This window comes from Echiichthys vipera (assembly GCF_963691815.1).
Source record: "Echiichthys vipera genome assembly, chromosome: 6".
Taxonomy (NCBI): Eukaryota; Metazoa; Chordata; class Actinopteri; order Perciformes; family Trachinidae; genus Echiichthys; species Echiichthys vipera.
The window spans coordinates 7,341,252-7,357,356 of record NC_139831.1 but is presented as its reverse complement, the minus strand read 5'-3'; the positions used below and the strand labels follow the sequence as shown (position 1 = coordinate 7,357,356).

General features: G+C 40.6%; 1 protein-coding gene across 1 annotated transcript in view; it reads right to left on the bottom strand.

Moving 5' to 3' along the window:
- The window catches only part of LOC310948543 (teneurin-3), a gene marked incomplete at both ends in the record, with an annotated part of 127,772 nt that overhangs the window by 56,258 nt on the left and 55,409 nt on the right, over window positions 1-16,105 (bottom strand). Inside the window, 3 exons of the mRNA XM_083915705.1 lie at window positions 3,682-3,896; window positions 5,644-5,769; window positions 13,231-13,469. Coding sequence (XP_083771831.1) covers window positions 3,682-3,896; window positions 5,644-5,769; window positions 13,231-13,469 — 580 coding nt within the window. The remainder of the gene's footprint in view (window positions 1-3,681; window positions 3,897-5,643; window positions 5,770-13,230; window positions 13,470-16,105) is intronic.

Genomic DNA, 16,105 nt, shown 5'->3' with positions numbered 1-16,105 from the left:
GGAATTGTTCTGATTTCCTATACTGTATGTTGGGATAACAGTCCAACACAGCACAACAGTCTCCCCCAATTTTTCTAAAGCAAAAACTGATTTACGGGATAAACAAGGAGTAACGAGACATTCCTGCCAAGTGAAACGAGTAAAGAGGCGCATCTGCTCTCACAGCACCTGCTCAACACCTGAACCTCATTTTGACTGAGGCTGTAGGGTACACAACACTGCAGCAGAAAACTGTGTAAAACATACCAGCAATCCCCAAACAGTCTATAGGCTGCAGAGAAGCACAGCAGATGCAGACAGATCCCCTGGCCATGGCAGTTGTAGCTACGCAGATGTACTGAGCCTATAGTAAAGACTCGAGGTGGAGGACAGTCTGTGGACTGCTTAAAGTGTGATGCATACAGATCGGCACTATGGCTGGTTTTTTAGCTCGGATTTAAATCCAATAATGAGGCTGTTTGCAGAGAGCTTTGAAGAACTGCTAAGCAATTGATTTTTAACTGTTACACAGTTGAGATGTTTTTTTTATTCAAATGTTAGACTGTTGGATTAGAACAATTTCTAGTACACTTTAAAAATAAAAAAGCATTTGAAAATGATGCATCCTAAAACTGTCATAATACAACCAATTTCAATTAACCTTTCTGTAAAGTTACAAAGTCCATTTTTTTTTCTTTAGAGGCACATATGGCACTAAGCGTTACCAGCAGTGTGTGTTGGACCTCACATTTACTTGTTTTTGAAGTTTCATCATCTGTAGTCATCACTTTTCTTCCTGTTTTTCAGCCATAGTTATAGTTTACTCGCAACACTAGCAGAGACTGAAATAACAGGATGCCTCTGTGGTGGACCAACCACTGCTGGGTGATGGAAAGGATGGCACTAACTGTGAACTGCTTGCCATCCTGGAAATATTGCCACAGACACCCAGTTTGTAATACTGCAAATGTAAGAGCATTCATCAGTGAGCCTTAGACTCAATCACCATTGTGTTACCTCATTCAGCAGTAGAAAGTGACTGAACAGATATTAATTTAAATAATATTTGTGATCATTACTTCAAAGCTGCATTTATCAATGTTTTCATAGTAGCATTTCATCATATGACTACTACTGTATGTGTCGTATGATTATACCTCGAACCAGATTTCATCCTAAATCTGCAGCTCTATTGACCTTTTTAGCCTCTCTCCGGTGATGGCATTGGTTTCATGGTCTGCAGTGAAATCTAAACAACTCCTCACTAACCAACCAATTTCCAGAAGCAGCAGGAATCACTTTTCAGCAAAATCGCAGCAAAACACAATGCACGCTACCTACCAACTACCAAATGGCAGCAAGACAAAGCTAGTAAATGTTGGAATTGATCAGGTGGTTAGATACTTAACTCCAAATGAATGCTGCTGTTTGATGTGCAAGTCAGCAACTGTTGGCGACACTTTTGGCAAAACAACTTAATTAGCTGGTCATGCTGTCCATCTGTCATCTTGTTATTGAGTTCTTATCTGCCTAGTGGCCAAAAATTAATTATTGCAGGTTTAAATCAGTATGTGCACAACATCCAGCTTTGTAAAGACACAATGAGCTTTTCTAGAAAGAGACACGAAAAATCACATTAAAACAGGATTTAATGCTCAGGAATGTGACAAACACAGACCCAAGCAACCCTTTAGTTGACTTGCAAACGACAGGAAAGAGAGCATTAAGCAAGGGGCAGGTGAAGTCAACACTGTGATTTAAACCCCTTTGAGTGGAGCAGAGGGGCAAGGGAGGGATATTAACCTGGCGGAAGTTGACTTCTTTGTGTTGTTGGCTTGAGGGGAAAGTAATAAAACAGTTCATCCCACTACTCCTAAACCTCTTGGCAAAGTGCATACATCTCGATTAGCCGGTGTGAAAGCTCACCAACTCAACTCAATTCAACAATACCAGGCAACACAAGTGAAATAACAGACAAGAGACCAAGCGTGGAGAGACTGCTGGATGCCCCATGGACAGAGGAGGAACACACGGAGCCTGCAAATTCTTCAGACTTTAGATTGAATGAACTTTATCTGGCATTTGACAATAACTTGGTGCCAATTCTTAAGGAACAAACTACAAAAGTTTGTTTCGTCTAGCTTGTTTGTTTTGTATCAGTACAGACAGACACTCAATAGCAGAAGGAGGAAGTCTGTGTTTGAGAAAGGTGGAAACCCTGTTGCACTTAAGTGTTGTCTTGTCTTTCTAGCTGTGAATACGACAAACAGTCAATATCTCTCATTGGGGTCTTTCATGCTCAGTTAAGTAAATGCATTGATTTGAGCCCCAGGTCCCCGAACAGTTTATAATTTAGAGGTGGCCACAATGGACACAGTGTCCAGCATTGACAAGCCTGAGTGTCTGTGCAACAATTGCTGGAGACATAAAGGCAGTGTCTTGTTAATTAGTACCCTTTGGTCTAAGGTTTTGTTGGGCTTCCTTTTTTCACCTTGAAAGTGCAATCCAGCTCACCTGTTGTCACTCGCGTCTAACTTTTTTTTTTCCATCAAAGAGTGGCCCTTACTGTCTGTACTTGAGTGAAGCCCATCTTTACAAAGAGAGAATGTCAAGAAGGTGAAGCTAAGAGCTTTTGCAGTCAAGTGTGGTGGAAAATAGCCATTGTCTGAGTGCTTCCATCACCATCACCAGTCATTGGACATTCGGCCGCCCAGAAATGTCATTCAAGTGACACATCAGACATTTTGGGAACACTTCAATTTGCAAATGGCAGACGTTTAGTGGAAGTGAAAGACGTGCATGCTCACACAGGCAAATTACAGCTGAGAGGAGAAAACTGGAACTAAGCTGGTGTCCAGCTCTAATTTGCAAATGCATACATGTCATGAATTTAAAAATGTAAAGGGACCTCATAAGGGCATATTAAGAACCCTATTAAATAATATATATTTGCACTGTTTGAAACAGAATTTGACTCTTCATTTGTGGGAAAGATGTATTTTTTTTCTTTCAAACATTACATAGATGCACTTCAAAGGGATAGTTTGAATATTTTGAAGTGGGGTTGTGCTAGTGGCGATCAGCACACTCCCAGTTTGGAGAAGCAGGCACACATGGAAACTAAGCAATGCAGTACTTACTGTTGATGGGGGCAAGCAAAACATATTTTAGCCACCTTGAAAAAGTCAGTATCAGTGTACATTATATTTAGAATATTTTGACAGGTTTACCCTGCTGTCAGACAGCCCTTTTCTTTGGCAGTACATTTTTTTTTCTTTCGTTATCCTACGCAGAAGAGCATGAATAAAAGTGAGTGATTATGGCAGCAACAATGAAATGCTATTCACTGTAGAGACAGGAGGATACCTTAATGAGTCAAAGTAATGAGAAGAACAACTTTTGCAGAGGGAGAGTGAACGGGCCAAAAACAAGAAAGGGGAAACTTCTGTGGAAAGAAAAGGGCAATCTGACGGCAAGGAAGCTTACACTTAAACTGATATTGTTTTTTTAGGTGGCTTAATGGTGACCACCCTCTAATGTAGGTGATACACTGACTAGGGACAAGTATTTCATACAAACCCACTTCACAATATCTAAACTAACCCTTAAATAAGTCAGAGGATGTCTGTTTGATAATGACTTTTAATCTCAAAGCCATGAACTAAATTTAAAAACCTATAAAAAAAAAAAAAAAGACCATACCTGAGTGTGAGATGGTGCAAGACCCTTTCGTCCATAGACTCCAATCAGTGCATTCTTCTGTACCGAGATGTTGAACCTGAGGAAGCGTGGCTGTTCCATGCTTAGTTGAGAACGCCAAAACACCCCTGGTGGGAAGCTCTGACCCACCCTCTTCCCTATGTTGACCTGTCCCGTATCGATGGAGTTGTTCTCCTGATGAGGCATGCTCGACTTTCCTAGAAGAAAGAAACATACCCCGACTCAGCTTGAGATGTTACAGAATCAAAACAGCACAGTTAAGGTGATATGCTATAAAATCTGTCATCACTAAACCTTTCCTGCCATCAGCTGAAACCTTCACATCTAGAATACAATCGTGTGTAACACCTTGGATTTCAGTAAATGTTGCATTCTATCTCCTGCTTTCTTGTGTAATCTTATCCAAGCAGGGATTTAACAATAAAATAGTCATATTTTTTCCAAATGAGCAGTGACCAAGCAAGACAGGCCTTAAAGTAATGGTTCCCTGCGGTCCATGATGCACCGCTGACTGAAAAAAGGACCAGATATAATTGGCTTTTTATAAGACTCTGAGACCGCATCTCCCATCTTTTCTGTGGTCCTGATGACTCAGAGAGTAAGGCCTCATCTCAGATAAGGTCTAAATGGAAACTGTCAGATATACTGAGCGCTACCTTGCCAGAGCAATAACAGCAAATCAAAACAATTTCACGAATGATGTCCTTAAACTGTATCCTTACAGCGCCAAAGATGGAGAGATGGCCAGTTTAAAATGACTCATGCTCACATGAAAAACTGTAGTCTGCGAGGTGCAATTACAAGAGCAAATTTCATTGTTAAAACGGGAATTCTGTAAAGTGTTTGAAAGTCTTTGCTGGTTAAAGCTCTGTTGTAGAGGGAACGCAGCTGTGCTCTTTTACTTTACTGTGCAGTGACTTTCCACTTATTAGGTGGTTGATGCGGAGCTGTCCTGCTACATAATAACAACTCAACCTTTGCTCTTGCATCTAGTAAGAAGCGCTTCAGTATGGACCTACTGTCGCTGTAAGTGTATCTGTTTGTGCCAGACCTCCAGTATTTGCATCCCTCGGTGTTGAGTGTGTAATGAGGCCAGTGCCTGTCACTTTAGCTTCAGTCAAAGTGAAGACTGGAAGCCAAGTTTACCTCTGGGGAGAATAATAGCCGGCTATTGATTGCCTTTAAACAGTCCAAAACCTGCCTCATGCTATCTTAATTAGCAGTACTTATGAGGATTTAAATCTAGCCGAGTTTAAACAATTGAGCCTTTGCCTGGCCTACTCAACTCAATTAATGCTTTCGTGGTCGTGCATTCTAAATACAGCAATGTGCTTAGAGATTAATTTGGTGGCTTTTGCTGTAAAGGTGAGCTGAGATGGCCCGCCTGCTTGTTGATGAATACACAATGGTCCAAGATTCTGATTAGGTAGTACAAAGCTGTCTGGAATCAGTCAATTAATATTCGGAGGGTGAAAGATCTCAATAAACGGAAAAGGCTAACCGGGCATCTATCGTGATTTATGAGGCCAGCTGGTTTGTCGTTGCAATTAGTCTTTCTTAATCATCATTTGAACCTTACTTTAATTAATTATTTTTTTATGTATTCATTGACCTTTTTCTTTAAAGCTAGCATTTCATTTCAAAAAGCAGAGAGTATGAGAGTATTTGCACATTTCAAGTCCTCGTCCTCCAAGTCCTCCAAGACCAGACAGCTGCCAAGCCATCGATTTGATTCTGTTCATAATTTTCCTTTCTGAAAATAAAAACTTGACCCTGATAGAACTATATATTTTCCCAAAGCAATGCCAATAACCTTGACCAAAATGAATTTCAAGTATAGAGTGAAGCCAACAAAAGAACAAACATTCTCGTGATTAATATTGTACAGGCTTATCTGAATGTCAATTAGCTGTGTATGCAGATGTCAGTCTTTTATTTCCTCACCATCAGCAGCCAGAGCTGTCACTATGCTCGACTGAGTGGGCCCTGTCTTCCCAACTCCTCCATTTTCAAAAGCTGGCTGGTTGTCCAACTCTTGGAGCTGCCAGTTGAGGCCAAAAAGGTGCATTGCTGTGAAATACACACAAAAAAAAAACTGCGTGGGCTTGTAGAAATGGATAAACAAATAAGCAAATAGTTGCACAAAAACATTGAAACCACTTAAGAACAAAAGACCTGTGGGAGAACACAATGGATGGATCCAGTGCTGGCAGAACAACACACCAGTTTAACTTCCAACACTTCTATTTTTCCAGACTGCCCTGCAATAGGTGGTTTTTGTGTAAACAAACGCAGCACTGATAGAAGCCAGACAAAGTCATTTCAATCAATACTCCGGAACCCTGTTGCTCTATCATGTTTCCTTGGGGAGCACTGTTCATTAATGTGCCACAGTTTCTGCACACAAACAGCTACTGTATCAAAGAAAGAAGAATTTCTATTTTGACACAAAGCTTTCAGGACAGAAAAGCAGACAAGATACAAAAGTCTTGAACTTGCCAGGATTAATACAAAGCATGAAGGACACAGGGATGCAGCTCTGTGTGTGTGTGTGTGTGTGTGTGTGTGTGTGTGTGTGTGTGTGTGTGTGTGTGTGTGTGTGTGTGTGTGTGTGTGTGTGTGTGTGTGTGTGTGTGTGTGTGTGTGTGTGTGTGTGTGTGTGTGTGTGTGTGTGTGAGAGAGAGAGTATGATGGAGGAAGAGACAGAAAGTGAGAGTAAGGCAGTTCAGTGTGACGGATAGTCACAGCAGGAGCAGGAAGTGAGAGGGTAAGATGCTGCAACACTCCTCTAGTTGTCTAAAGTTACTAAACTACATCTGGCTTTCATTCAGCCATCCTGCTTTATTGTCACAGTATTGGATGCAATCAACCTGCGCTCTTGTTGTTTTGGGAAACTGAGGGCCAATCTCCTTCAAAGTCACCAGCCAGGGAACATGCTGAGGAAGCATCTTGACTTCCGACCATTTGATCTGCGAGAGGAACTTTTCTCCAACACTCGCTGCTGGCTGGGAAGATGGATATTGACTGCAGCAAATAACATGGGAGGTGTATGCGGGGCCAGAGTGGATATCAAATGTGAGGGAGACCAAAATAGAGGTTGAAAAAATATCATGGACAGTGTATCAAAAGGTGCTTTGTTAAGACATGTGTTTTGTTAGAAGCCCGCTGATGAATTAGCCTGCTGATGGATATACTTGGCATCAGTTTAGTGGGAAGAATACGCACAGCACTGTCCTTGGTAGATCAAGTGAACAGGTGCTCTGTAGCCTTGAATTCCAATCAAATAATGCAGCTTTATCGCTGAGTGATACTGTTTGGTTACATCCACCCTCAGTGTCAGAATATGTTTCAGTCGCAGGTGAAACAGACCAGCAACACAAATTAATGCTGACTCATCCATCAATAACTTTGACGGGTCAAGTCTTTCAATGAATGCACTAGTCTGACAATACCTCTAGGTATTGAAAGCTGTGAGATCTGTGCTCTTTTGTTCTTTTTCCCCCTCATATTTTCTACATCAATGAGATATTCTGTTACTATAGATAACATGGTTTCAATCTGAACCTTTCTCCATCTCATACCAGACTCAGATACAGCTCAGTACTGATGTACAAATTCACTTGCAGCACACTCAAAATCTGCCGTATAAAATAATCTGCCAAGAATCAGACGATTATCTAAAAATATTTTGAGATAATTGCTTGTCCCCAACACTTAATCCAAACATACGGCACATTCCTCTTGGCCTGTAGAACACCTACATTTTTTTTCAAACTTAGCTTAGTGTGCAAATATCTTTGTTTCTCAGACTAACATGTTGGTGGCTTCTAATTAAGGAAAGGCTCAAGAATCCTTGGTGACCGCTTTGTGCTGTGCCGGGCCCCAAATTGCAAGGTTCAATTTGAACAAGGAGCATTTACCCGAACGGAAGAAAAAAATTGACACCTACATCTTGTAATTAAAACAGGTTAGGGTATTACTTAAAGAGTAAAGGGTAGAATACTATTTTACTTACAACATAAGCATCAAGTATTTTGGAAAATGAAGTGTTTAGTGTGAAATATATATCTTCTGGCTGACTGGCAGCAGACATCATGCTTTATCAAAGGACCCAGGGAATGACAGACATGCTCTCATACACAAGGGCTTGTTGCCTTATAGCTGAATAGCTAAATTTAAGAAAAGATAGTGGTTTGCGTTAAGATAATTCCTTTCTGGCAGAAGCCCTGGAGGCTAACTTCTCCCGTGTGCAAGGCGATGTCAGGCACTGCCAAGATGGTGACGGCCGGAGCCAATCACTTTAAGCTTCACAATGGCTCTAAAGAAACTCATGGGTGACATCACAGCGACTGCGTTAGTATTTTATACAGCCTATGTGCTAACACAGATTACAGCTGAGGCTGATGGAAATGCCATTAGTTCTACAGGTATTTGGTTGTAGAGAAAAGTGTCAAAATTAAACTTTGACCCAAAGATAGTGGCAGTTGAAAACTCAGTCATCACCAAGAATTGAGATCATACCTCTACATTGCATCCAATAGCTGTCAAGATATTTTACTCTAAATCTGTTTTGACAGTAGTGCAGCAACCACCCTTTCAACCGCCTACCTTCCAGAGCGTGTTTTTAAAAGCAGCTCCGGCCACCGGGCGGTAAACGCTCCTAGGTCAGCACGGTGAACTCTGAGCAGCTGAGCTAAATACGTGTGTGTTCACGTTGGCAGCAACCGCTTCATACCCCTGGGTCAAAACCTGCACGGCAGTGTGAAAGCAGCTTAACCTTCAAATGTCAGCTTCATGGTGGCCCAAAAGAAAAAGTCAGTCTAAAACACATCTCCACTGGCTTGGATTGTAGTTCATTCTGAAATGATTAGTTCAGAGACTCTCCACAGCTTAACTCTGTGCACTCACTTTTTCCTGTATCACAAATGTTTCCACTGCGTGTTGTGATGTGTATCAGGACCACCAAGAGTCTTCCCCTCTTCACTGCTCATCATGTGCCAGGACCTGAATCCCCAATTACCGCATCAACAAATTGCTTTGAGGTGAATAGCCCTCAATTTTGGAATTTGCATAAGTTATTCCAGTAGCCTAGGCCAGTTAATTAATATTTATGGCCTATGAGCAATTCTCTTCATGAGCAAGGAGTCTCTAATCTCTGAAGTCAAAATTTGCCCCGTGGAACACCTCCACTGACAATGAACGGGAGGTTGAATTTTTAAGTTCACAACATGTTTGTTTGAGCCCTGACATCCATGTGTATTCAGTGTGCAAGAAGCACAAACACTTCTGCATTGGAAAATGTTACCAGGAGCCCCATCTTCCTGGCTGCTCTCACAGCAAATTCCCAATCTTGTTCACATGATTTTTGGTTGTGTTACCTGGACCACAGTCCTGATAATTGTACAGATCAAAGTTGTATCTCTTCTTTGTAGGAAAAATAATTAATTATTCATCTAAGGAACCTCAGGCATTAAAAACATAAATGAGTATAAAACTTCTTAAGTGTTTCCTGTTAAAATATGCAGAGGACGCCATTCTGATGGCCATTGTCACCAAGAATAATTAGTCCATTTACCATAGAGAGAGGTGGCCCATCTGGAGTCACAGTGTGCCAACAACAACTTGGAGCTCAACAGCCTCAAAATTATTGAGATAAACATTGTTTTATGCTGGAACCTGCCTGCATATCCCCCCAGAAACATCCCCAGGGACTCCTCGAAATAAGCCGTACGGCTCAGAGCATGGCTAAGATGTTCCTGTTTCCTGGGGAAGTATCTACAACATCTGCAAATGGAATGACATCAGTAGCTGGTTTTACTGGTGCTGTGGCAATTGAAGCAAGCTCTCTGTGTCCTTCTATTATTCTCTGTGGGATTTCTAGAATTTTCTATGAGCATTCATTTAGTATCAGAAGCAGTACACAGTACTCATTACCAATGAGGGGAGTCACCTGTATCATCCACTCTCCTCTGGTAACTGGCACGACCTTGTTAAAAGCAAATGTGCCCACCATGTCTGCAATTTCAAGAGCCATCACTTTAATCAACCAGCTTTCACTTGTAAACACATGAATAATTCCTGATTGATTTTCTTCTTTTCTGATAAATTAAATTTTTGTGCTACATGTTTCCAGGAAATTAGTTTCTTCCTTTGGAGTGCACATTTTCAAAGCAACTGATAATACAAAATAATCCATGCTTCAAGAAGACTATTTTAATGGAAATATTTTGTATAGATATCTGACATTCAAAGGTAAACGAGAGACACAATACTACATCGTCTTCTCCGTTTTGATCAAACATGCTTAGTGAGGACATTGTTCGAATTTTGGTTTTGTTTGTGAGGTTCAATGTAAAGTGCATTTCCAGGAATCCACATACTGTTTCTGCGTCCAATCAGAGCATCAAAGCTGGACTCAGTCCTGATTGGCCTCCCCTGTATCTGAACAATTGCTGAAATCCTTCCAATCAGGCCAGTTTGCCGAGTTGGAACCAGAAAGCATCACCTCAGCAGGTATGCCTCATTTGAATTACTGGAGCTGCTGTTGTCGGTCAGCTAGGGTCCTGTTTTGTAACTGTGTCTGCATGCTGTTATTCAACCTACTTCAATAAAAAAAAACGCCTTTTGAACCATTTGTTTCTAAAATGCATGACTTAGAAAACTAGCCTGAGCCTGAGCTACAGAACAAAACAAATATTAATAATATAGTACAGTAAACTCCAAACACAGTCCCATTTTAGTATATAACAGGCGCAGGTGTGCCTGTATTTGTCTTTGAGTTTGTCTTTGTACTAATGGGACTGTACGAGCTGACAGTGGAAAAGTATTAAAGCATGAGTGCACATTGTATCTATTTGAGTCATTGCACCTGGCAGGTGAATTGGCGGTGGATGAAAGAGAGAGGAAGTGGTGGAAACACTCTCAGACACCTGAGGCAAGTGGCAGAGGGCTGCATCTGCTTAACACACACACACACGCACACGCGCACACACACACACACACACACACACACACACACACACACACACACACACACACACACACACACACACACACACACACACACACACACACACACACACACACACACACACACACACACACACACACACACACACACACACACACACACACACACACACACACACACACACACACACACACACACACACACACACTCTGGAAACAGGCCAAAAATACAATTCCCAAACATCTGACAGGTCTACAATTAAACAAGTTGGTGATTGTTGAGATGAAAATGTTGTGAATGAATCCAATCTGCTAGAACTGTGACAACAGCTGAACAAATGACTGATGTTTTGGCTCATTTTCCCTGTGTAAACTGAGTAGATCTTTCACGGGCACAAGTACAAATAAAAAAAGCAACTGATGCCTAAGACACACAGAGGAGCAGTTAAGTTATAAAATGTATGTATGTATCCATACTAATTGTATGATATAAGATCATGAAGGACAACAAGCAACAAAACTGTTAAGTCAATAAAGGGATTGTGAATATTGATATAGCACATTTTTATGACCTCTCCTCCAAGAGAGCACTCCCCTTTCTATTCACCAATAAAACAGTGGTTATAGGATCTTCCCAACAACCCCATATTTCTCCTTATACAACTGTGTCACATTTCCCCTGCCTCCAAGCTGGATGAATACTTATATATCTGCTCAGGGAGAGAGGCACAGTGTTAAGATTAAGGGCTTGGATGACATGGGAGAGCATGAGGAGACATGAATCTGTAACGGGTTTATTACTGTGGTCAAGATTCTAAAGGTTAGCAAGAAGTCAGCTTTGACACATGCTGTAAAGAAAAATGCAAAGGAAATAATGCCCAAAGGGGGGGGGGGGGGGGGGGGGGGGGTGTAAGCAAGTCTTGGTTCTAGGACAACAAAGGCTTTGCGGAACAATATCTTCTTTAAAGGTTGCATTGGCCTCTTTCCTTTTTTATAAAAGTTCAGTTCCTTAACTTGTGTTTCATTTGTGCCGTCATGTGTGCCTGCCATTTGAACTGCCCCGCCTGTATTTTAACAGGAACCCATGAGGACGTAAATTCTGTGAACTGGGGATCAGAAGTGCGGGGATGATGCACAGCCCCCTGACAAAGGGAAACAGACAGGAATGTTGGAAACTGTACTCGTCCGTGTCTGCATATCTGACTGAGAGCTTAGTCAGACAGACGCTGGTGAATCATATCAGGACATCTGCAATTTCTGCAAAAGGGAAAAGGCAGTGAAATAGAAATACTCCTAGCAGAGATCAAACTTCATACAGATTAAGAGGCATGCCAGCTACATTCACTGTAGACAGCATGTCTGTCATTTGTTCTGTCTGACCGTATGACATGTCTAAAGATTGTCTAATGCCACCACAGATAATAGAGTCATGTTTTCTCTCCCAAAGACTGAAAGGAATATGTCGCTTCTGGCACAAAAACTGCTGGTTTCCATGCATCTAGGTGACAGCTTGTGCTGCACCTCCACATTAGACAATAACATGCATTCAGTGGCAATATTTATGCCAATATTAAGTTGTTAATATTCCATACTGCTGGCCTCTAATAATGTTAACAAAAAGAGAAAGAGAAAAATATCCTCATACCAGGCTTGGATATTTTTCCATGAATATCACCCACAGAGAAAGTTCTGGTCCAAGACCCCAGTCGTACAAATGTTTAGCCTATAATATTTGTTAATGTGAACAGTTTACACATTTGATTTCACCTCCCTAACTGCTTCCAAACAGGATCAGGGACTGAACCTTTTAAGCGGACCAATGTGAGGCGGAAAAGAGAGGCTTTTTAAAGAAGACTACAATGGTGTTGGCGTAAATTGCAAGTTTAAAGGGTTAGTGTGGCCTTGAACTGATGATGTTAACATGTCGCCAACCATACAGGTTATTTAATTAATAACTGTGGAGAATTCGTGGCTAAAAGCAAGACAGCAAACTTTTGGATCGGTCCAAAACAAGCCTCAGCTCCTTGACAGCAAGTTCAAGTAATCCACTCATCCACTCATCTTCATAAACAAATTGCAAATCAAGATGAAAACACCATTAAAACGACATGGTTTATGGTTTTGACATTTTCCTTTCAATGCTCTTTTAATTTTTAATTGTGTGTTTTTTTACCCAATTACTAGAACAAAGTCCCTTCAGGTCTAATAATTAAATATGGCAGGACTGACTGTTGTTGTCTTGTTCCTTCTTTTAATTATTGTTACAGAATCTCACTTTGAGTCTAAATGTTATTGCTTCAAATGTCAAGACTCAAGTCAAAGCCAGTAATGTCTCACATCCTAATTTGTGTGACTTACGATTAGTCTCTGAAAATGTGTTTGTGTTTAAAAGAGACAACACTAGAGGATGCGTTGCTCTCATTAATATGATAATCTTAATAATGTCCAATAATGGCATGCAAGGTTTTCTAATGTTGTCATTAGGCTGTGTTTATGATTTGAGAAGACATAATCAGTGATTAAATTTCAAAATGTCTGTCAAACATCAAAACTCATCCTTACCTATGCAGTAGCAGAGAATGATGGATAGAACCACAGCGATCCCCACAGCAATCAGAGCGGTGCACTTCCAGGAGCAGTGTTTAGGGGACTTTTTGAACTTGAAAGCCCCTCTGGAAAGGCTGTTTCTGGGCAATGGGCGCGCCGGTGTGGAGTAAACCGTCCCCGTCGCCATGGTGTAACCAGGGGCTGCTGCGCCAAAGAAAGGTGTCGTTCCTGTGCCCGTTTTAAAAAGAAAGTGCCTGCGGGTGGGGGATAACAGAAAAGGGTATTGTGTAAATAACTGTGAGTCGGGTTGAGAATTTGTTATGGTTGAAAACAGCATTCCAAAGGTTAAACAGGTTTGATCTGCACCAGTGTCCATCTTCATTTGTTTCTGTCCCCAATTTTTCGTCAATACCTCTAAAGCAAGTCCAATTTAAATTTAAATAGCCAAATAACAAAAAAATAAAAATAACAAAAATACAATACACCATATAATACTAGTAACTCCCACTGTGTGTGCCAAGGTGCAAGAGGAACTGGGTTAAATTCTAATATTCTGTTTAATCCTGACATTGGAAGAGGTGAACAAAAAGTACCTCATAAAAACAATCATCTCCCACTTGCCCTTTTACAACTGGGCCTTTGCTAATAGCCCATTATACCTGGGGTAATTAAGAGGGTTTAATCAAATGCACTACGGAGTGATCCTCCTATTAACTTTTAAACCCCACGTGAAAAGCTCTTAAGTAAATGAATTAAGCCTTGTTGCCACTCTTGCCACTACTTAGAGATTAATACCCAAATGTGTCACAGCTTATGGTCACGGCCAGGGAAATTGGACATATTGACCATGCATTTCAAATGCTCCTCCAATCCAGAAATGTAGAATTTTATTCCTAACAATTTTCCAATCTTTTAAAAAAACAAAAAAAATCCATGGCAAGCGATATTTACTACTTTGTAGATTTAGGACTCTTGCTTGTAAATGTTTTTCTCCAGATAATAGATCTCTGATAAGACTCTAAATTAAACTCTTAAATTATTCTCCATGATTGCTTCAGGAGTTGATTGCAAAACATGACTTGTGCTGATTAATACTACTAACATCAAAAATTTGAATAAACAGTTTGTGCAGCACAACCTTCATTATACAGTTGGTTGTTCTGCATGATTTCTAAAGGGTTACACACAAAATGACACCTGAAAGTGCCTGCTCAGCACCACCACAGCATTACCTATTCAAATGAAAAAGTTGGGGGTTAAGTGCCTTGCTCATGGGCACCTAAGCAACAGGGGTAGTACTACAATATCATTTCAGAAAGTAAGGGCCAGGGAAAGCAGTCCGCCTTTGCTTGCGTTTCTGTAAAAGTTTGACATAAAATAAATAAAGTTTTTAAGTGTCACAGTTCTCAGGAGGAACAGGTTGTCAAGTTAAATGCAAATTTAAATATATGCAAATAAACCGATAAAGCAATGTTTGCTCATCAATTATTTGTGCGGCATCTGTGAAGTCGGCATGTACGTTTTGTGAAGGCTTTTTTTAATCCTGACTGTAAATCTGCAGTAAAAGAGCTTGAGAAAGGCTAATTGGGTGCATAATCTGAAGCTGAGCAGTTAAGGACCGGAAATCCATGAAATGGCACTTGCTAATCACACTTTTCTGATTATTTGATTGGAACAGTGGGCTAACATGCTGAAAACTTAAATAGCTTAATTAATTATGATATTCTGAGGACTTTACACTCTTCATGGTCCAAAACATGCTCAGGGGAGCCAGTAATCGGATATTTGTTCAATCATTTAAACAGGTTTGTTTTACAAAGGACAAATCATAAACCTACATCCCAATGCTTGCTCATATTTCAGCCCTGTCACTGATATGACAGCTACTTTCGATCTCCTCTGAGAATATCTCTGGGCTAAAATCTCCTCCAATCAATTCCTGACTAAAAGAACAAATGTCAGATTTGGATCGTCTGGTTTCTTGATGCCCCGATTGACACGTGCAGTCAAGACAGGGATTCCATTTAAAGGTTACCGTGTGTCACTGCTGGAATGACAATGCTCGGGGTGTCTGCAAACCTGGGAGATGTTCAGATTCTTCAATCTGGAACAATCTGTGCCGTTACTGCGGCAGACTGTAATACACAGTTGGATATGAATTGAGGTCAAAACTTGCGCAACGTCGGAGGCGGCAGATGTGTAGTCAGACACACGGGCAAACACTCTCTGCTATCTGGGGAGTTAAGTGTAAGTGGATGCAATATGATGAGGTAGACTGAAAGGGATGTGATTGTATGAGTTTATGTGGGCTCTATTACTCAATTTGAGGGAGGTGACTACCAATCAACTTGTAAAGATGATGTAGGAAAACTTTTGCCTGTAAATAAATTGTTTCAAATCTACCTGGGCTCGTATTAATGCAAAGATATAAGCACAATCTTGTGAAGGTCAAACATAAGTGAAGAAAAACATTGAAGGCACACATTTTTATTACTCTAATTTAATTAACTACTAGACTAAATAATGGAAAACTATTAATGAATATGTAAAATGAAACACATGTAAACAAATAATGTTTATTTGCACTTAATTTAGTTAATTGAATCTGAATGCACATACAATTACCACGAACATATGGCACGCTGTGGGTGGTTTAAAACCAGAAAGCCTGCTATATTTCAGTCATTTATTTGCCCTTTGCTTTGTACAAGAGTGTTAGAGTGAAACTAAACGCTGTCAGAATCTGTGTGTACCAGCGTCACCGAAACAAATTCCGGCATTGGACATTTATTACACTCGCCGTTTAATGTGATTCTGGTGTTGATGTTTTTTTCATGTCTGCTTTTTTTTTCTTTCTTTTTTTCTGAAGAGCAGACTGAAGCGGTCTAAA